General features: G+C 43.6%; 1 protein-coding gene across 3 annotated transcripts in view; it reads right to left on the bottom strand.

The window, feature by feature from the left end:
- The window catches only part of CNTLN (centlein), a 268,051-nt gene that overhangs the window by 192,895 nt on the left and 51,859 nt on the right, over positions 1-23,297 (bottom strand). For all 3 annotated transcript variants that reach the window (XM_061630573.1, XM_061630579.1, XM_061630586.1), the window contains exon 6: positions 20,940-21,073. In XM_061630573.1, the coding sequence (XP_061486557.1) occupies positions 20,940-21,073 (134 nt within the window). The remainder of the gene's footprint in view (positions 1-20,939; positions 21,074-23,297) is intronic.

The raw sequence follows: 23,297 nt of genomic DNA, 5'->3' as shown, positions 1-23,297 counted from the left end.
TAGTTATAGTCAGGGTTAATTCCTATGATGTTTTTAAATTGCTTTTTATTGCTTCCTGTTACTCGCAATAATGGCCTCGGCTCTAAGCAGCTGCACTGGCTTGTTTTGCCTGGCCAACAGATAATACGCCACTCCCCGGCTGCTATCTGATCTTCAAGGCCGCTCAACAGCGTTTTTCAATTTCCTCAAAACAGAGTATGATTGAGGTGAAAGTTCATAACTCACATTCTCTACTATAATGTTCCTCAGTCAGATGATTTATAGCCACTAAGGAGTGGGATGGTATATAGCCAAAATGCCAAGAAATGAGTCGAATTGTAGGACCTCTCCAGTCACGTCCTTCTGCTGCTGAGAGCTGAGTTAGTTGCCACCAGGTCTCCGGTTTTCAGGTTATCAGGTCTCCGGTTTTCACCCAAAGACTCCAGATGTAGGGAGTCTTCTCCAGGTCTCTGACTGAGTCACTTTAATCTCCAGACTCTCCACTTTTTTAAAAAAAGTTTCTAGGTGGTCTGGTTCACAAGATATACACCAGCTCGTAGCAGGCTGCTCTAACCCCACCCTTTCAGGTTTGTAGCCAGTAACTGAAGTCAGGGTTGTGATTTGTTGACCTCCAGACAGTGCATAGATTCCATTGCAATGCCAGAAAATGGTTGTTTTTTCCTGCTTATCAGAAAATCTCATAAATTGAGTTAGTATATAGCTTTCAGGGATTTTTTCTCTTGTGTGCAGGAGTCAAACAAGTTTAAATTTTCCTGAGTTGTTGAAGACGGCACTGTTTTGAAAACCTTCCCAGTATGAAGCTTTAATCCAATACTCACTTTTCTGGGAGTAAAGCTGCAATGCTAATCCCACATACCCGGAGTAAACTCCATTGAATTCAATAGGACTTACTTTTGAGTAGACATCGTTAGGATTATACCGCAAATTAATGGGACTTTTGAGTGAACATAGCAAAGAATTGTGTTTGTGTTGTACATCTTTCTCTCCCTCTCCAATCCTATTTTTAAAGCAATTAGGCTGGGCTTACTTAGGTATTACAGTTTTTATTATGCAGGAAACTAGTACTCATTTTTTAAAACATGTTCTGCAAAGACTAACTGATTTTGACAATAAACTACTATATGGGGTGTATGTATTTTTACATCTCCAATGTGTGTGTGTGTATGGACTCTTTCCAACAATGCCGTGAGGTAGGGTTGGTGATTGGAAACCAAGGCAACTCACAATAAGAAATAAAATCCCTTTAAAATCCAATAACCATAAAAACAACTACAAACAGTTGCAAAACAGCTTAAAGTGGCATGATTCTGAATTTTGGGTTGGGTGAGTGAAATAACTTACACTTGAGGTTGCAATCCTGTGCACGCTTTCCTGTTTGAGTAAGCCCCATTGAATACATTGAGACCTGCTTCTGAGTAAACAAACACAGGATTGCACTGTAAATATCTTTACAGGTTGTATAAATAATAAATATCTTTCACAGTCAGGCTTATACAGGTGGGCCCTGCTTATACGGCAGGTTCCATTCTGGACTGCCGCCGTAAAGTGGAAATCACCGTAAAGCGGAACCCATTGAGTATAATGGCACGCGTCACGAGAAAATGACGCCAAAATGCTGCAAAAGCGGCTTTAAAATGGGGAATTTCCCCTAATTGAAAGCTGCTGCATTAGCGGAACGCCGGAATGTGAAGCGCTGGTAAGCGGGGCCCTACTGTATAAATATTTCTTCATACTGTCTTCCAATAGGTATTTGATTTCAGACTATGGTTGCAGATTATAACCCTAACCCTCTAAATTTTAAGTGTGCCCTTCTTCCTTGAGGTGGTCATGATTCCCTTCTGTTGTTTTCATCCTGAGGGGCAGATAGGCTGAGAGATGGTGAGTAGCGCATGATCATCCAATACACTTTATAGCTCATTTCCATTTTGAAAAATTAATGAAAACAATTTATATGCAGGCAAAGTTTATTAAGTAATGCAGCTCCACACAATACATTAAAAGCACATCCAACTCACGTTTAAAGTGCATGACTTCCCCCAAAGAATCCTGGGAAGTGTAGTTTCCCCCTCACAGTAATAGTTCCTACCACCCTTAAATAAACTACAGTTCACGTGATTCTGTGGTGGGATTCATTTGCTTCAAATGTGTGTTGAATGTGCTTTAAATGAATGATGTGGATCTGCACCAGGTGTGATGTGCATTCATTAGAGAACTCAGAATAACAATTTTAATATATACTTTTTTAAACAGGGCAAGGGCTGTAGCTCAGTGGTAGGGCACATGCTTTTCATGCAAAGGTCCAAAATTCAATTTCTGCAAAAGATTATTGCCTGGAATCCTGGATAGAGAATGCTGATCCATGTTATCAGTACTGAGCTAGATGGTACCAAATGGCCTGGGTCAGTATAAGGTAGATTTCGTTGTTCTTAAAAATCTAAAGAGATCCAAGGGCCACAATGACTCTAAAATTTATTTATGTATTGTATTTACAACATTTATATACTGCTTTATTGTAAAAAATCTCAAAGCGGTTTACAGAAGGAATTAAAACAATAAAATTATTGGCAAAAACAGTTCAAGACAGGTATTTAAAAATAATAAAACCAACAATGAGTTAAAAACAGATAAAAAACATAATAGCTTCTACATGCCCAAATGGGCTTGCCTAAACAAAAATGATTTGCAGGTGCTGAAAAGAGTACAATGAAGGTGTATGCCTAATGTAAATAGGCAGGCAGTTTCAAACCGTAGGTGCTGCCACACTAAAGGATCCATTTCTTACAAGAGCAGAACAAGTACCATGTGGTACCCATAACATGGAAAGCACATGTTGAACTTGGCTTGGTAGCAAATCAGCAACCAGTGCAGATTTCAGAGCAGAGGTATTATGTGCTGATAGGGACTCACTCAGGTCAGCAATCATACCACAGCATTCTGCACTAACTGCAGCTTCCAGGTTCAGGTCGTACTGCATGGGGATTTCTGTGACCTTGGCTGACTGGCTGCAAGGATTTTTTTAGTTTTGGTTTTTGGTTAGGAATCCTGACTGGTTGTGGGATGCTGAGTTTTTTGCCTTACTCATAGGAATCTTGTTATGGTTGGTATAGTATTGCATTTAGGAAAGCATCACTGTCTTTTCTTTTTCTTTTCTGTTTGCATTTTATTCATCTTTAACCCCACTCCCTTACATCCATAGAAGCAACAACAGTGGTTACATGCGCTCAGCTCAACCCCCATAAACCCAGTGATGATGCACCTTGTTGGTTGCATGACAGTTTGTTTCTTGCCCAATAGTGGCAAAACAGAATTCACATAGTTGGAAGTGTGGCTACAATTGTTGTTACTCCCAAGCTGCTGCCTGTGGAGGTAGACCAAACCATGTGTGTTTTCTCTCTGTCAATTATTACTCACTGGAATTGGGTTGGCTGTCAAAGTGAGCTTATAGCAGCCCACAGGGGAGACAGAAAAGGGTAGAGAATCTTCTTATTCTTACTCATTTCTCAGACCTCTTTCTGAAGTGAAGGGTCAAATCTGTAAAGAAGTTTGGAGCAGCCATGTTAAAAGATGGGGCAGGGCATTCCAGGCAGGGGGTTGCCAACCCTGCTTGGATTGCAGACGATCCCTAGTCAAGCTTTACCAACAGCACAACCCAAACTATATCGACTCAGAAGTAAGTCCTGTTGAGTGTCATGGGGCTTAGTCCCTTAGTAAGTATGTTTAGAATTGAACCTTCAGGGGCATCCATCTTTACTCCTGAGTGCTCCCAACTAACATCAACACAATTCTAGTCTCCTTTCTTCCTACAATGGCCTTCTGGTGACTGGCCTGGCCGGAGGGCACTTAAACTCTTCTTGCCAGAAGTGAGTAGGCTACATTAAATGTTCCCTACCCAGTCTCCATCTTTTAGCTAAGATTTCGATCTTAATTTCCAATCAGAAAAATGTTTTTCTTTCAATTGTATGCTCCAAGCAACTGTGGTTGATGCTTAATGTATCATGCTTAATGATGTCACTTGGGCCTGCCCCTGAAATCTCAAGGTTTGGGATGCTTCTGACCTGGCAACCCTGGTCCATGGACAACCTCTTCAGGAGAGGATATGCCACTGCCTCTTTCAATGTGGCTGGGACCATTCTCACCTACAGTGTGGCATTCACCACCCTCTGATGGATCAATGATGATAGATGCTGCACCATGGAAAATAAACTGTAGAATATAATCCATAGGACCATGCACCCTTCTGAATTTTTCTTTTTAGAGCCAAGTTATCAGATACCCTTGTAGACTTCCCCATTCCTGCTTAAAAGGAAACTACCATTGCTGAGCAATAGAATGGTCCATTGGCCTCACCTGAAGGGTGATTTTCACAGGTAGACTGCCATCAAGTGGGGTACTACTGCCATCTAGTGTCCGAAGGCAAGAATGCACTGAAAAGTCAAGACCTGGGGCATACAGCCCCTCCCACTTCCAGTTTCATTCGTGACGAGTCCAGAGTGAGATATCTGAAAAAATACAAGAGGACAACGGCCCTACCAGCAAGGCAAAGAAAAACAGAGTGCCACACAATAACAGAGAACATGCACTTTAACATGGACATAAAGGTCTTGACTGAACTAGACAGTGCCAAAAAGGGAAACTCTGAACCTGAATGAGATGACGGTGGTGCGCAATATCCAGATATCCTCCAACAGGGAGGGCTATGATGGCAGCCTACCTGTGAAAATCACCCTTCAGGTGAGGCCAATGGACCATTTTCCACAGTAGACTGCCATCAAGTGGGATGTACCAAAGCAGCCCTCAGTAGGGAGGGACCACCACTGATTATGTGTCAGACAGTACCTGCTGCAGGACATGCCTCCCAAAGGAGGCGTCGGTAGAGGCGTAACAGTCAATTTTATAATGTTTCACGAAAGAATTCGGGGAAGACCAGACCGCAGCTCTACAAATGTCCACAAGAGGTGCATTGGTTGCGAAAGCGGCCAAGGTGGCGGCTGATCTGGTGGAATGGGCCATGATGTTAGGTGGGACAGGAAGGTTAAGGGACTCATAAGCCAAAGCAATACAACCTCACAACCAACAGAACAAGGTGGACTTGGAGACCTTTTTCCCAAAGGTCCTAGGGTGAAAGGATACAAATAATGAGTCAATTAGCCTGATGTCCTGGGTGCGAGAGAGGTAGAGTTTGAGAGCTCTCTAACATCCAGCGAGTGCCAGGTCTTCACTAACGGATGGACTGGCTTGGGGCAGAATGATGGGAGAACAATGTCCTGGTTACAGTGAAATACTGAGTTGACTTTTGGGCAGAAGGATGGGTCTGGCCGCAACACTACTGAATCCTTATGAAATACGCAGAGATGGCAGACCGATGACAAGGCTTCCAGCTCTGAGACTCTTCTCGCCGATGTTATAGCAACCAGGAACAGGACTTTGAAGGACAAAAGTCGAAGAGGAACTGAAGCCAGAGGTTCAAATGGAGGACGCTGTAGGGCTTGTAGGACCTTCGAGAGACTCCAGGAAGGAAAGTGGTGACGCACAGCCGGAGAAAGGCGGGCGTCTGTTGGTTTGTGTGTTGTTGTGTGAAACAGCATACATTACGTTGGAGTTAAGTTGAGCAAGAAAACGTCTTCAGAGCATGTTAAGAGTCTTTATTAAGACATTAAGGCCAGAGGCTTAAGAGTGAATACATGTAGAGATTCTTCAGTCACCTCCCCTTCTGGTACATCTCTCTCCATAGATGAACACAAAAGACAGCCTCTCAGCTCAGAGGCATAATTCAGAAGAGCACAACACATAGACTCTGTTAGAACTTTCCCAGTCGCTATCAGATGGCTACCATAGCAACGACCCTGGCAGTCCGTTCCCAGACAGAGCATAGACATAACTCCCCCTTAACCACAGTTACGTCTTCACACTTGCAGGCTTCATGGAAAACTACTAAAGACACTAATGCCTACTGGTCACCAGCCCAACAGCCTCCCTTTTTTCCATTAAGACTGCAAAATACACATGAAATACATCTCCATAATACATAGTCATACAGTCATACATTTCTACAATACCTCTTGCAATACATTTCAGTACATTGCAAACTTACATCTCAGTACAGTTCAAAACTTTATTTCTCAGTACAGTTCAAAACTTTATTCACTCAAACTTTGGTTCAACACATGTCAAATAAAGTGTCTCAGGATCCATGTCTACAACTTTATTCATCCCAGGACTTGTTATTAATCCCACAGTAAATCTGTCAGGCGGTTTGCCTAAATTCGCTCTCGTGGAGCGTCTTAAAGGAACCAGAGCCTCGGCTCTCTCTGCCCCCCCATTTGTGCTTGTGCTTGGCACAACCTGCACAGGAGCTTCCATTTCCTCAGCTTTTCGTTTCTTTGATCTGCGTTTTTCAGAAATGAGCTCATTCAAAGCATCTCTGAGAGGTATTTGTGTACCTTCCACTTTAACGTTAACATCTGGCTGAAATTTCTGTGATGGTGTTCGTGTTTGTGTTTGTGTGTCATTTGTTTCTGTAAGAAGGACTGTCTCCCTTTGATCCCAAGGCTTTTCTGAGACTTTAATGCTTCTGCTCAGAATTAACTGCTGTGTTTCTGGACACCAAACTTTGAAATATGCATTCTCTTGTGCTCTAGGTGCACGTTTGCCACGTCTCTTACCCTGTGGCTTGTAAACTCGGCTGCGATGCACTCTTTCAGGCATCAGCCTGACTGCATTACATGAATACTGTGGCTGTGTGCTTTTAACAGCTGTCTTCTTACAGCTCTGGCGGTCATTCCCTTTCCGCCCCATTAAACTCAAGGCATTAGCACACTTCACACCCACGGTCATTTTAAACTGCCCTTGTGTCATGAAACCCTGACAGACAACATTTTCTCCTCTTTGCACCCAACATTTTCCTTTATCAAATCAGACTGAAAATAGACAACTCAACAGTTTTCTCACAGATAAAATATTATGAGCCAATCCTGGAATAAACAAACATTCTGACATTAGTCCAAGCTTGTCAAATTTAACCAGACCACATGCTTTTACGGATTTCCGTGATCCATCAGCAAGTAAAACAAAGTCCTGCTCATCTGTAGACGTGTAAAACAGACTCCTGTCTTTAATTAGTATATGGCTTGCTCCGCTGTCGACAATAAAGTTAATTTGTTCCAAGTCTTTAGACTTCTGTTTACAAACAAAGTTCACACTTCCCTGCTTCAAGCCTCCGTCCCTGGAGTTTCACTTGACTGGACAACCTTTACGGAGATGCCCACGGGCCCCACAGGCAAAACAAGACTTCAGCCGCTGCTGCTCCCGCTTGTTTTCCTGTCTGCTTTCGGCAGCCTGCCCCGGTTCGGCACATTTCTCCTCCTTGTTTCTGACAGCTTCCACCGGCTGGGCTCTCTGCGCCTCCTGCCTCCGCTGCCATTCCTGGGACAAATCCTGCAACGCGTCCCACGTCTGTTTAGCCGACGGCTCATCTCTCACACACATCAGTTGAGAATCCGATAGAGCCAAAGTAATAAACGCCTGCGCCCTCTGGTCTCGACGCTTCCAGGCCGCGGTTGGTACCGCCGGGGGTTTTTCCTCAATCACGTCCCATAAATCGTCTGTTATCAGCAAAGCCCTCATCCTCGGCTTCCAGCTGGCAAAATTCTTCTCATTAAGTCGTTCCATCGGCAAGCCTCCCCCAGACAGGTTTACAGCCATGTTGCTCACCTCCGTCTGGTTCAATCAATCAAGCTGCCCTCTCTGGAACTCCGTCTGCCGTTCAGACCAGCAACTTACTCCGGTGTAATGCGCTGTGGAGCGTAACCATCCTCTGCTACCACTGTTGGTTTGTGTGTTGTTGTGTGAAACAGCATACATTACGTTGGAGTTAAGTTGAGCAAGAAAACGTCTTCAGAGCATGTTAAGAGTCTTTATTAAGACATTAAGGCCAGAGGCTTAAGAGTAAATACATGTAGAGATTCTTCAGTCACCCCCCCCTTCTGGTACATCTCTCTCCATAGATGAACACAAAAGACAGCCTCTCAGCTCAGAGGCATAATTCAGAAGAGCACAACACATAGACTCTGTTAGAACTTTCCCAGTCGCTATCAGATGGCTACCATAGCAACGACCCTGGCAGTCTGTTCCCAGACAGAGCATAGACGTAACTCCCCCTTAACCACAGTTACGCCTTCACACTTGCAGGCTTCATGGAAAACTACTAGAGACAGTAATGCCTACTGGTCACCAGCCCAACAGCGTCCCCCCTCAAGAAACGTTTGATGAGTGGGTGAGAGCCCACGGGAGCAGCCAATGAGGAGACAGACAGGATAGAGGAGATTGTGGAGGCATGACAACGCAAAGTGGTTTTAGTCCCATTTGGAGCTCTCTATATAGGAACTGTAGGATGTGCTGTACAGTGGCTTGAGAAGGTCGGAAGCCATTGGAGGTGCACCAGATGGAGAAGGCAAGCCAAGTACTCTGGTATATACGAGTAGTCAACGGTATTCTAGATGCTAGTATCGTGCAAACCACTCCTTTAGGCAATCCTGAGGTACTTAGCTGCCTCCGTTCAAAAGCCAGGCCATCAGATTCAGCCAGGCTGTCTGGGTGCCAGATGGGTCCCTGAGAGAGGAGATCCGGCCTAGCGGGCAGTGTCCAGGGGTCTGTGACTGATGGGAGAGAAGGTCCAGGAACCACGGTCGGCGAGGCCAGTATGGGGCTATGAGCAGAAGCTGAGCTCCCTCCTCCTGCAGTTTCCTCAACGTCCGGCCCAGGAAAGATATTGGAGCGAATGTGTAGAGGAAACTGTCTGGCCAGGGTGCCGTCACTGCATCCATCACTTCTGCAGTCGATTCCAGGTACCTTGAGAAGTAGTGAGGTATCTGGCAATTGCAGCTTGAGGCGAAAAGATCCACCGAGAAGGTGCCGAACCGTTGCTGGAGATCAAACACCACCGGATGGAGTTTCCATTCCCCCAGACTCACATGTTGCCTGCTGAGCCAATCGGCAGTGACATTCAGTACCCCGCTGAGATGTTCTGCCTGTATTGACAGTAGATGGAACTCGGCCCAGTCGAAAATTTGGGTTGCCTCTGCCTGGAGGGCTCAAGACCATGTTCCCCTCTGCCTGTTCAAATGTGACTTTATGCATGTGTTGTCTGTTTGGATTAGCACATGCTGTACAGAGAGTAGGGGCTGGAAGTGTCACAGGGCCAAATGAACGGCTCTGAGTTCTAGCCAATTTATATTGTGACGTTGTTCCACTGTGGACCACACGCCCTGTACAAAGTTGGAATTGCAGTGGGGCCCCCAGCCGGTCAGACTGGCATCTGTGGTTATTATGGCTCTGTCTGGTTCCCAGAATAGAGTACTTCTGCTGAGATGTGTTTTCATTGCCTACCAGCGAAAGGATGTTTGCAGCGATGGCTCCAGGTGGATCACTCGATGGTTGGAATTGGCAATGTCTGCCTGGAAAAGTAGGAGGGCCCATTGAAGGGGCCGAGTGTGATGTCGGGCCCACGGGACGATGTGAATGGTGGAGACCAAGGTCCCGAGAACTTTTGCCAGAAACATGACATCTGCCCTTGAACGTTGCATCAGAAATGTTGCCATGTCTTGGATGGTGGAAATACGCTCTGGGGACAGAAAAACCAAAGCTCGAGACGTGTCCAATATTGCTCCCAGATGTTGGAGCCACTGGGTTGGCTGTAGGTGACTCTTCTCGAAGTTGATTAGCCAGCCATGGGATCTGAGGACGTCTAGAGTATAATGGATCTGTCTGTTGGCCTGGTCGATGGAGCGGACTCGAAGAAGAAGGTTGTCCAAGTAAGGATGAATGTGGACCCCCTGTAGGCAGAAAAAGGCCACCAGGGTGACCATCACCTTGGTAAATACTCGTGGGTCCGACGCAAGGCTGAAGGGCATGGCCTGGTATTGAAAATGGTGCTGGCCTAATGAAAATCTCAGGAACCGTCTGTGGGCAGGACAGATCGGATGTGGAGGTAGGCATCCTTCAGGTCGATGGATGCCAGAAAACCCCCTTGTTGTAGTGTTTCCACAATCAATGCCAGTGACTCCATTTTGAACCTGCGATACTTGACAAAGCAGTTGATGAATTTTAGGTCTAAGACCGCCCTCCACAAAGAGTCTCGTTTTGGGACAGCAAAGAGGACGGAGTAGATGCCCTGCGACCTTTCTGCTGGTGGTACTGGTTCCACTGCAGCTATGTCGAGTAGATGACATAGGGCATCCTGCATGACCCTCCCGCGTGATTTGGAGACAGGAGAGGGGCAATATCTGTCTGGGGGTGTCAACAAAAACTCTACGTTGTAGCCGTGTACGAAAATGTTTCTGATCCAGGAGACCGGTGTTAAGGCCAGCCAGGAACTTGCGAACCGGAGTAGCCTGCCCCCAGTAGGGATGGCATCAGAACTGCCTGCGCTGACGCATTCCTCTGCCATGTGATGAGAATGGGGCTTGTCAGCCTGGATACTGGACTCTACCCTGGGAGCGTTGTCTGGGCCAGGGTGCCCTGGAGGAGCGAAAGTCGGAGGTCCGGGCATCTCGGACTCGGCCCCCAGGCCGCACCCCTCGAAATGGCTGGAAGGAACTATAAGGGGTAAACCGTCGAAGTGGTCTGAGGTCATCTGTCCTGGCTGTGGCCAAAGTAGGTTTCCGATTATCCTTGGGGTCAATCAAGACCGCTTTAAGAGCATCCTCCCCGAATAACAGGGAGCCCAAGTATGAAGCCATGGACAAACTGGATCTGGAAGTGGCATCAGCATCCCAGTGCCGGAGACAAAGGGTTCTTTGAGCTACTACTTCTGCAGCCAGGGCTCATGCTCATTGGTGGGTCGTGTCCAAAGTGGTGTCCGCCACGAATGCAGCCGCCTTATGTAATTTGACTAGGCACTTTCACAGTGTGGCTGGATCTGGACTGGGATCGTCCAAAAGGTCATCGAGCCACATCATGGAGGCCCTTGAGAAAATCGAGGCGGCAGCGGAGGCCCAGATGGAGAAGGCGGAGGCCTCGTGAGTCTTATGGAGAGCAAAGTCAAGCCGTCTCTCAGAGGGGTCTTTGAACTGTGAATCTCCTTTCGGGAGAAGGGACCTAGAGACCCAAGTACGCAATTGGTTGGTCCACTCCAGGGAGGTTCAGGAAAGCCATGAATTCCGGAGCCAAAGTATAGAGTTTGTTGGCTAGCAGCGAAAAGCAATGTGGGCGCAGTGGGCAGACCCATTCCTCCTTGGCACCGGGATAGAGTGGTCTGCTAACCTGGGGGATTTGAGAACTCTATCGCCCTTCTCAGGCGGGGCAGTAGGTTGTGTTTGTGCACGTTGGATACCGAGGGTGTCCAACACTCTGAGGCAAAGGGGGAGGTAATCAGCAGAGTCGAAAAGACGATAGGAGTAGTCCTCATCTGGATCAGAGTCTCCACTCCATTCATCAGGATCTGGCTGCATAAACGCTGAATAGTCGTCCATCCCTGACAGTTCACCACCAAGTCTGCCTCTGGCGATATCGAATGGGTCTGGCGAGGAGCGAGGGACGTCATCATGACAGCCAGGTTGACATGTAGAACTGGACTGCCGTGGGGCTGCTGGCTGAGGTAATAGGTGTGCCTGAGACTGAGGATGAGCTTGGGAGAGGAACCCGAGTACCTCTCGCAGCTGAGACAGAAATTCTGGGGTCAGCTGTAGCCCTGACGCAGGATCAGAAGGTGCAATGTGCTCCTGTGGAGGCAGATGTGGCTGCCCCGGTGGGGGCAGGGGAGCTGGAGGAATATCAGAGTGGCGAAGAGTTTGACTAGGGAAACCCTCAAATTCATCCTCTGATGATCCGGTGGGAGATTGGAAAAGAACAGGTAATGCTTCTTGAGCAGTCTCCTCTAAGGCTGGGGCTGAGACATATCGGGCCTGCTTGGGAGCACTATGGGCCGACAGATGTTTAGTCTTAGCGAGAGCCTTGGAATGATTGTGCTTAGATGCTTTGTGTTGCGTTGGTGCATTGCGCTGTTGACTCACCCCTGAAGTTTGTGGTATCTCTGGTTGCTGGTCTGCCATGTCAGAGTCTAGATACACGCACACAGAGGGGAAGGTGCGGTATCAGTCCTGTGTAGAGTGACAATGAAGAGTAGGATGCGCTATGCAGGCTAGGCTGCTGAGAGAAATTAGGTTTGGTTCGCTATGGCACCAAAAATAGGTGGGTGCACGACCACTGTGGAGGTACTGCTACTGCACTGATTAGATGAGGGCACCAAAAAAACAAAATTGAGGTGCAGTAAAGGCCACAAGCTAAGCACACACACACAACGGGGAAGGTGCGAGACCGCTACTGTACACTGCCCAAGCCAAGCCAAGAAAAAAGGTTAAATGCAGTGTGGCCCAAGCTAGATACACGCACACGATGGAGAAGGTGTGGTACCGCTGCTGTGCACTGTCCAGGCTAGTGCATCAGACGAAATATAGTACCTCAGTATGGCATGTACAGATTCAGATACATGCACACAATGGGGAAGGTGCGGTATCGCTTTAAAGCATCATGCCCAGGCTATGCAGTTCCTACAGGAAGCAGGGAGTATGCAGAGGCTATACTCAAAAAGGAGGCTGTCTGAATAAAGGAGAAGCAAAGGCTCTTGAGGCTCACTAAGGGTCTGCCTGAGGGGGTGTGAAAAAACAAAGAACAGCCGAACAAGGGTGGGGGGGACAACAAAAAAGGCATCCGCGAGAAGCAGGAAGACTAAACTAAACTGGCAGCCGGAACAGGAAAAAACAATGGCAGTCTGGAGTGGGCAGCTGCAACCCTAAATGGCCAGCCGGGAGGAGCCGCTGCCATTTGAAGAAAAAAGGGGTGGCCTTGTCGCACTCAAAACTGCAAGCAGGCTAAAAAAGACCACAGGGGCGAGCCGGGGAGCAAGAAATGCCTCTGCTGCCTCCGCCTCCGGAACGGAGGAGAGCCGCCCAAAGAGCAAGCTGCCTAGGAGGGCAGGGAGCCGCAGCCGCAGGCTCCCGGCCACAGAAATGAGGCGCCACTGAAAAAATGTGGAGAAGCGGGAGGGAGTCACGGAGGCGCTGGAGACGGCGCCAACACAGGCTTCAAGGGACGGGGTGGTAGTGGCAAAGCCTGAAGGAGAGGGAGCCGCAGCCACGGGCTCCCAAATGGGGACGAGACAGCTGCCGCTGCTCAAACAAACAGGGGAGGGGGGGGAAACAAGGCTACCCAACAACCCCAGAAAAAATAAAAATTAGGGAAGGAGGGAAAGACAGGGAAGAACAATAGGTCCCACACACTCCAAAACCCAGGGAAGGAGGGAAGGAGGGAGGGAGGGAGGAGACAAATAGCAATAAAATAGCAAACTTAGCTATGCTGAGAAATATCCAAACGCCTCGGACGAAGGCAAGAATGAAACTGGAAGTGGGAGGGGCTGGATGCCCCAGGTCTTGACTTTTCAGTGCATTCTTGCCTTCGGATGCTAGATGGCAGCAGTACCCCACTTGATGGCAGTCTACCTGTGGAAAAATTCCCTTTCAACAGTATGAATATGGGCAATCATGGTGCTCTACTACAGTAAAAATTAAAGGACGTGTCATATGATTTACTGTGGCATAAAATCTTGTGGACTAATACCAACATCATCAAACTCAGGAAACATCATCCCCAGTTTGTAGATATATAAACATATGGGTTTAGAGGCAAAAAAAGAAGAAACAGTGTGGCCACATTGCCCAAAAATACAAGAGAAACAACCTGTGACAATTCTATATTGTCTATTAGGGAAGAGCCTTTTCAGTGGTGGCACTCCTGCTGTGGATGCTCTCCTTGTACTTACTTGGATGTCATTCCAGGACCAGGCAAGTATCTTTTTTATTTTTCAAGGCCTTTTAGCTGCTATCCATCTCTGTGACATGTTTTTATTCTGTTCTATTTCACTAAATGAATTTTTAATTTAACTTTACTGAAGGCTGCCCTGTAAATGCACTTACGCAGGGTGATTTCATGCATGTAATGGTGGGCTCTAATCCATGAAAATTTATGCTACAATTAGTCTTTAAAATACCACAATATATTTTCTTTTAAATAATTAACCCTCCAAACTTAAACTTGGGGGAGTTTCAAACTTAGCAGGAAGGTTCCATGGCATTACTGAATGAGAAGGGAACATACCAAAAATGTGACTATGTGCAGTCCACTCTGATTGTATTTATAGCTCAGTTTACACTATGGAATTATGTTGTGCATAAACTGGTTATGTCATGTCTGTTTTAATTTTCCATACTGTGAAGGGTGGCTTGTTTGAATCACTGATAGGAGCATATCATAATTAGTAGCTCTTCAGATGTTCTGAGGTTCCTGGCACTGGTAAAATACGGCCTGTCGTGCATTTCAGAGCATAGCAATTTAGTTTTATAACACTCTGTATTGCTTACCATTTCCTCAGGCATCCCCTAAAAAAACGCAAGCCACAGAATGAAGGATAGATGAACACTTGCCATTGGTTTAAGGATTTTGAAATCCAGTGGACTCTACTTTCCATATCATCACTCCCAATTAAACTTTGTGGATTTACCTCCCTGGTAAAAAATGATTTTTTTAAAATCATTTCTCACAAATGAAAAAACTATTCTGAATCACTCTTTCTGAAGCAAGTATCTTCTCCTGGGTTCTACAACAATCAGTGTCAGTAAGATTGGATACCTACAACAGAATTAGTGCCCTTTCTCCCCATTTCTCTAATTAGCCACGAAACAGGGCACTGGACTGGGGGGGGTGGAGTGGGTACTCTCTCTGTCTCTCATTTATCTATCTATCTACATAAACTCATAGACAAAAAAACCTTGTGGTTCAAGAACGTACCTATAGCCCACAGATATTTCTATCAAACTTTAAAAAGCAGGGAAATTGGGCAGCTCTAGTGAATGCACCAGGGGAGCAGGAGACCTGACCTCCTCTCTGAGATATTGTACTGCCCTACAAATTTGTCAAAATGCAAACACAACTTGGATTGGCCTTTCACAGTCCAATCCACTTCCTGTATTTGCTAACATGTGCCTCTGAGCATATGGTGAGTGGTGGCAACAGTTGTAATCAGGACTGCATCTCCAAAGATGGACAATTACATTTTTGTATGTTTGTTGGTGTTCTTACTGTGCTTCTTCCCTGTGTTACAACTGTTTCTACAGAGAATCTAACCTTGAAAATTATATTTCTCTCATTATTCATCCTAGAAATCTGTGTCAAATTTATTTTCATTAATTTCAAAGCCTTTGTATAGGCCAATGTCATATGATGCTGAAGACAGCCTTTTGTGTTTCAAACTGGAGGTTATGTTCTATTTCTATTCTGGGTGCATTGGCATTTGAATCTGAAACTGCAGTTTGATGTAAAATCAGACTTACAATATGTTGCTATTTATGGAACATATATTTTGTTTTGGAAAAACAAACTTGGCCTGCCAAGATACATGTGTTCAGCCTGCTATACCTAAACCACTGCAGTTAAGGAAGGATGGGCATGGTCAATTAAAAACATAGAGCACACCTAGCAATTTGCTAGAATATATTTCACCTCTCACTGGTTTATCTTGTGCAAACTGAGACACTCCACATGTCCACTGGAGACTATTCTGCAAAATAGTCAGTATCAATATTCCATAATTGGAGGGTTTTTTTAGTGTAAATAATGCAAAGTATTGCTGTACTTGACATATTCACAGTAACAGAAGCAAAGTAAAATTATTTAGAAGCCTTTTAATTAGAGACCTTATCCCAGTCTACATGTGCATTGGAACTGCTTTTTTATATGTTTTAAGGCTTTTCAAAAATGTTTTAAAGCTTTTTTTTAATAAAAAACATTTTTCATTTTAATATGTTTTTAAGGATGTTTCATTGTAATATATTTTAAGTCAGTTTTTATGATGTTTTAGAGTGTTTTTAGTGCTTTCGTTTGCAGTCCTGAGCTCTTACTGGGAGGAAGGGTGGGATATAAATCTAATAAATAAATAAATAAAATATACAAAACTTCACTAAAATTGCAAAGTAAATCAAACATATTTAGAATGACTTTGAACTATATCAACTGTCTTAATATTGTTGCTCCCTCCCTGCTAAAACAACATGAGCACAGCACACCTCTGGAAAAGTTACTTTTTTGAACTACAACTCCCATCAGCCCTAGGCAACATGGCCACTGGATTAGGCTGATGGGAGCTGTAGTTCAAAAAAGTAACTTTTCCAAGCTCTGCATCTTGTTTCTGTTATCTGGGCTGATTACAGGTGTTGCCACCACTCACAATATGCTCAGGGGCACGTTACCAAATTATTCCAGGCTACACAGGAAGTGGATTGGACTGTGAAAAACCAACTCATATTGTTTGCATTTTTACAAATTTGTAGAACAATACAGAGAGGAGGTCAGGTTTCCTGCTCACCTGGTGCATTCACTAGAGCTGTCCAATTTCCCTGCTTTTTAAAGTTTGATATCTGTTGCCTATAGGTACGTTCTTAAACCACAAGGTTTTTTTTTGCCTATTAGTGAATTTCTCTGCTTTTTAAGGTAAGAAATGGGATCATGTGAGTTTGCTGAGAATGGATTGATAATTTGCATGCTTATTGAGTTCAATGGGATTTACTGCCCTGCAATCACGCTTAGGACAGGTGAAACTGACCACAGAGGAGGGAGAGGAGAGAAGGAGAAAGGGAAGGGAGAGGAGAGGAGGAGAGCATGTTTGACCATATGCATTCTTATTGAGTTCACTGGGATTTATTCTCATTCAATCATGCTTAGGATAGGTAAAACTGACTATGAGGGGGGGGAGGAAGGAGGGTTGGAGTGGGCAGTGGAAGAGGAAGAAGGGAGGGGAGAAAGAAGGAAACAGGAGGGGAGAAGAGAGGGGAAGGAGGGGAAAGAAAGGTCTGATCATTTGTATCCTTACTGAGTTCAATTGAATTTACTCCACACAATCATGCTTAGGATATTTAAGACTGACCATGAAGAAGGAGAAGGGGGGAGGGGGGAGGAGAGGGAAGGAGGGGGGAGAGGGAATGGATTGGAAGGGGAGGGGTGGAAGGGGCAAAGGAAAAGGGAGGGAAGGAGCAAGAGGGAGAGGATAGGAGGAAGGAGGGGAGGGCAGGTCTGATCATTTACATGCTTTTTGAGTTCAGTGGGATTTACTACTATGCATTCGTGCTTAGAATAGGTGAAACTGACCTGGGGGAGGGTGGGGAAGGAGGGGGAGGGGAGGAGTTTGGGTGGGTGGATGTGCACTGGTCAGAGAGAAAGCCCCTTTCCTTTCCAAAAGGAAAGCATTATGAACAGTATCACTTTTTTTCAGCGTTTCTCCCAACTTTTTATTCTACAGCAGACACGTTGTCTCCTACCCAAGTTTAAACCAAAGCTGCCCCTGGCCACATCCACACCAGACCTTCATGTCACTTTAGACAGTCATGGCTTCCCCCAAAGAATTCTGGGAAATGTAGTCTGTAAAGGGTGCTGAGAGTTGCTAGGAGAAGCCCTATTCCCCACACAGAGATACAATCCCCAGAAGAGGACTGATGTTAAACCACACTGGCCATGGAGCTCTGTCAGGGACCAGAAGTCTCCTATCAATTCTCAGCATCCTGCACAAACTACACTTCCCAAGATTCTTTGGAGGAAGCCATGACTGTCTAAAGTGAAATAAAGGTCTGGCATGGGGGTGGCCACCTGATTAGTCAAGCCAAACAGCTGTGAGTCTGGCTTTAGAACACTGATAGCTGGTTCTTACTGAGCATGCCTGTGCTTATCACTGACTCCAATGTTACAATTTCTTAAATTAATTAAAAAACAGCCAGTCATTTTTAAAAAATTTAAACTGCAAAAGATAAAGATCAGAGTATGGGACAAGCTCAGTAATAGGATTACAGGTACTCTGTGAACATGGCTGATTTTTAATTAATTCCAACAAACTATGAGACTACTGACAGAAAGAAGTCGAACAAGAGTCTGGATTTTTTCTCGTTTTACACTCTGAACTCTCAATTCTCTTTGACTGTTGTGTGTATCATCATGAAAACTTAGAAGTTTGTTAAGCAAGTGTTTCTGAATTCAGGACTATAAGTTTTGTAAGGTTTTGTTTTGAAATGAACTTATAGGAAGCAGCAGAATGGCACATGAGTATTTAACGTTGCAGAATGCGAAAAATCCATGTTGGCTATATACAACTCTTGTGGCTGTATAACATATGTATATACACACACACATACATACATACACATACAAACACACACACACACAGGAGCTTTAGGTCAGGCAGCTGCTCTGTTCATTCCCACAGCTGCTGAAGTCAAGGCCTTCTCCTGCCGAGCGAACTTTCATAGAAAGTGCAGTTATTACATTGTAAGAAGAGATAGAGCAGTCAAGCAGCAGGATGCTGCAGCTGATCACAGGATACTTTTCAAAGCCTAGCACTTTTAATGGAGCCTCACAAAGACTATAAAAGGAAGGGACCTTAAAGCTCACTATTTCAAACTTCAGATATACGTTTACCTACAAATTTTGAGGTTAATGCTCTACAAGTAAATGTCTAAATGATAAAGCAGGACCTGAGCATAGGTGACAGGGTTGCTGTTAAGTGGTTAGTTGCTTTGGCTGTAAATCCGTTTGGCGCACAGTTCAGTTTTGTACATTTCTGAACATATGCAGACTGGCTACAACAGTATTTTGCCAAAATAATACAAAAGAGCCACATTTATTCCAGTTCCTACCATGCAAACAAAAAGTTAAGAGAGATCAGGAAGGGTAATTATACACAACTATATAGATGTTCCCCTTATTATGTTTCTGACCAAGCAAAAAAGCTAAACATTGTTTTGTGTGATGAAGCCTAATAGAGCATATAATTTCAGGAGAGGAAGGAAATTAAAGCAAGGAAATTAAACTTTAAAGCAATGACTGGACTGATCACCTTTTCTTTCCCTCCACCTCTAAATATCATAGTAGAGTGGGAAGGGGACTTTAACTGAAATGTAGGTTTCCAAAGTTTAAATAAGATAAGCAGCAGCTGCCAATCAACATGCAAGTTGGTGCAATTAAGAATGTACATCATGTTCATGGCATCTATCAACCACAGCATAATATTTGCTGATACATTGTACATTTGTTTTATTGGTATATTAATAACCAGTATTGTAGATCTTCCATTAGCTTTCTTTTCTTTCCCTCCACCTCTTAACATCATGGAATAATAGAGTTGGAAAGGGCCTATAAGGCCATCGAGTCTAACCCCTTGCTCAATGCAGGAATCCAGGTTAAAGCATACCCAACAAGTGGCTGTCCAGCTGACTCTTGAATGCTTCCAGTGTTGGAGAGCCGATCACCTCTCTAGGTCATTGGTTCCATTGTTGTACTGCTCTAACAGGAAGTTTTTCCTGATGTTCAGTTGAAATCTGGCTCCCTGTAACTTGAGCCTATTATTCCATGTCCTTCACTCTGGGATGATTGAGAAGAAACCCTGTGCACTCTGGGATGATCATGAAGAGATCCTGGCCCTCCTCTGTGTGACAACCTTTCAAGGACTTGAAGAGTGCTACCACATTTCCCCTCAGTCTTCTCTTCTCAAGGCTAAACATGCCCATTTCTTTCAGTCTTTCCTCCCAGGACAGGACTTTGTTTCCAGTCCCCTGATCATCCTTGTTGCCATCCTCTGAACCTGTTATCTTCTTGGGAGTTCCCTAACAAAGTATTATGCCCCACCACTTTGTTTTCCACTTTAAAGGGAATCTTATTTCTTTAAATTAAGGAGTAAGAATGTATTAGAATATTAGGATTAAAATGCACCCATGAATATATTGCACTGCATTTATTAGATTGTAGTAATTTAAACCCAAACAAGAGATGGATTGATTCCATAAAGGAAGCCACAGACCTGAACTTACAAGATCTGAACAGGGTGGTTCATGACAGATGCTCTTGGAGGTCACTGATTCATAGGGTCGTCATAAGTCCAAATTGACTTGAAGGGATATAACAACAACAACAAGTAATTTAAACCTAATTTTTCCTCACCCCACTGTAGTAAAAAATCCTTTTTGAGTTGCCTGTGTTGTGATTATGAATGTTTGGGTTTAAAACTGTTCAGGCACATTTTCAGAACAGTGCATGTTTGACTCACACAAAAAGATCTACCTCTCACATGTGCATGTTTTGGGTTCATATGTAAATCACATTTATACATATGATCTTAGAGACACATATAACACATGCCTAATGTGGGATATAATCAATAATGGCATTATGATTGGTGGCTTGTGAGAGATTTACTAGGGGTTCTGAGTGGCTGTCATAATCAATACATTACCTCTTTTTTCTGTTATTAATTATGCTTGGACATTTCTTCTGGGATAGCATAAGAACCCAGTTACACCGATCTAAGCTCCTGTGTAGCAACAGTCATACTAGCCAAACCATAAATTTGCTCTGCCTATTTCACAAGCTTTCATGGTTCAGACTTGCCTTATATCTCCCTCACATTTCATACCTGCAGTATTAATCCTCATGATCCATCTTAGTATGTGAAAAACTCAGATAAAACTGAAATCACAACATTTTAAACCTTTAGCAGCAGATTCCTACTGACCTGTCAGACTTAACTCTAATTAAAAAGTGAAAGTTAGGCTTCAAACTTCTGTCAGTTTCAGGCATTTAGCCTCTCAAATTAACTGCTTATGTTACTAATCATATTGATGTTTTGTGACTTTCATTGGAGACTGAGAACTCTCTGACCCAATGCTAATTAGAGATGTGTGATTTTTAAATAATGTCCATAATAGAAGCCAAAAGGCAGTGAGATAGTCTGCATAAACAGTATTCTGAACTTTCTTCAGTGTGCAAAACAGCCTAAAAACTCAAACCATTTGACATTTCCTCACATTCATTATCATAATACTTATAACCCCCTTTTTAAAATGTGCCATACGTACCTAGCTCTAGCTACATCCAAATCTTTTTGGGTTAGTTCAGTCTGCTTAACACTCAGCTGAGATGCCAGATCATTGCATCTGCTTTGTAAGATTTCCATTTGCCCCCTTGCCTCTGTTAAATCAGCTTCCAAATTCTGTAAAACATATTTTATGCCATAGAAAATATTAAACAACAAATAAAAAGAAATATGTAATTATAACAGGACAAAATTATTATTATTATTATTATAAGCGCAGACAATTAACATACAAAAATGGGATGATGTGCTTACTCTAGACTCAAGAAAAATGAATCCATCTGAAATTAAGTTTAATTAAAAAGAATAAAAAGGGAAATAATGAAATTACAATTAGACAACTAATGGTATATAGTTACATAACCTAATATATAATGTATGAAAATATTGTGCATTTATTCTTGATATGTTTTAAGTTTTTGTAATGCAGATTAGGAAAACATTTTTTTATGTATATTTTTAAAATAACCCTGCTTTTCTTTATTAAAAAAACTCACAGCAGCTTAAAAGACATAAAACAATAACAAGTTCAGATTATTAAAATCAGTTTTGTACACAAAACCAATAGCAGGGGAAAACAATTCAGCAATAAAATAGGGAGACAGAACTAAAAATGAAATGGTCTTCATAGCTAGACTGTCACTTACGGACCAGAATCAATAAGTATGCATAATAAAAAGATACCCAGTGTTTTTCAAAGAATCTTTTTATTCAGTTTTGGCAATGCCTTGCTCAAAGATTATATTGAGATCCACTTGGTGAACATGCCACTAAAAGTGGATAAAGGACAGAAATATTAAGGGTAGGGGAGTAAGTACCATGAGGGCCAGGAAATGTCTAGGGACATTAAAAAACCAAGCCAGCAACAGGAGCAGACAAGGGGGAAGGGCTACTAGATATGCTGAAGGAGAGGACAATCATAGTGGGCCAAACAAAGAGAGGGTAACATTGATGAATGCTAGGAGACTGAATACTGGTGCAGGCAGTAAAACAATCCAATAAACCAAAGACCCAAGCTTCCGTGATCTAAGTTCTGTGTACCAGGAAAACTTTGTGACTCCAATTAAATCATAAATAATGAGCTACTGGCTCAAACTAAGAATGGCAAAACTATGGCTCAGAAGTTTGATGTGGGTGCCAAAAAGAGTGGCTGAATATCGTGCATTTTTGTTGTAAACAAAAGTAAAACATAAGAAATTTTACCTCTTGTAGCAAATAGGTTAATCAAGGTCTGGTATTAATGATGCAATGTCATCCACTTCAATAAATTAAAACGTGACTTCATCACATACAATCACAGCATAGCATCATCTCATTTCCTATGTTGTATCTGACTGAGTGTGTAGACACACATTCTTACAAAAATCACTTCCAAAGCTCGAGGGTTAGAACCAGAATGTCCCTTCCATGAACCGGTTTCCTTCCATCTATGGAAGGGACAGAGATCCAGTAAAGTCTTCCACTGTAACTAGAAGGGAAGCAATATTCAGCAATTCCTCTGAAGCTTCCATGCCTCCTCCCACACAGACTCTGCCAACCCTGCAGAACAGTTTTCAAGTTGCAGAAGGAAGGGAAATTGGCAAAAATCACTTTCCCCCCTTCCTCCAACAGAAGCATCCTGTGAGCAGAGTTCTACCCATGGTAATTCTGCATCCAGCTGGAGGAAGAAGCAATGGTAGAAAAATGTGTCACAAAGATTTTTACTGTTGATTTGACTACTGATCTCATGAAAAATCATTTGGAAATACTATTTTTTAAAAAAAATAAAATCTGGGCAGCCCTAATTAGTTCTGGGGTTGTGAGGGACAACATCAAATTAGGTTAGTTCAACAAGAGTGATGCCCTTGGACACCTGACACCTCTGACTAGACCAATCGTGGAAAAGCTTAAAAATTTTTCATGAAGTACAAGCTATCCATAAGAAACCTAAAAGTGGAGCAATAAACATCCTCTCCCCCTCCCCAAATTAGATCACATGAAAGTGATCAGTTTGGATACACCCAGAGTGCATCCAATGAGTAGGCTGAATGATTACTGAAACATTTCTGAATGATTTCTGAAACTTTTATTAGTTCTGTCAAGTTTGGAGGCCCTCCTATAAGAACAAGTCACTGGGAGGTTGTAAACCAAGACAAAATCTCTTTCTGCAGAGTTACCCCTTCCTTTTTTCTTATAAATAGCTTAAACCTTAGCAGTACAAGAAGAGTCTCTCATGAGGAAAAGTAGTACTTGTTACCTGTCCACTGACTTCCATATTAATTCTTCTTTGTGCCTTACCTTTCATTTTGGATTTCATCTTCTTAACTTGCTTCACACTAAGAAATGGTGTTTTGCTATGATC

This window comes from Rhineura floridana, chromosome 1 (assembly GCF_030035675.1).
Source record: "Rhineura floridana isolate rRhiFlo1 chromosome 1, rRhiFlo1.hap2, whole genome shotgun sequence".
Taxonomy (NCBI): Eukaryota; Metazoa; Chordata; class Lepidosauria; order Squamata; family Rhineuridae; genus Rhineura; species Rhineura floridana.
Note: the sequence above shows the minus strand (reverse complement) of the source record. Positions and strands in the feature narration are given on the sequence as shown.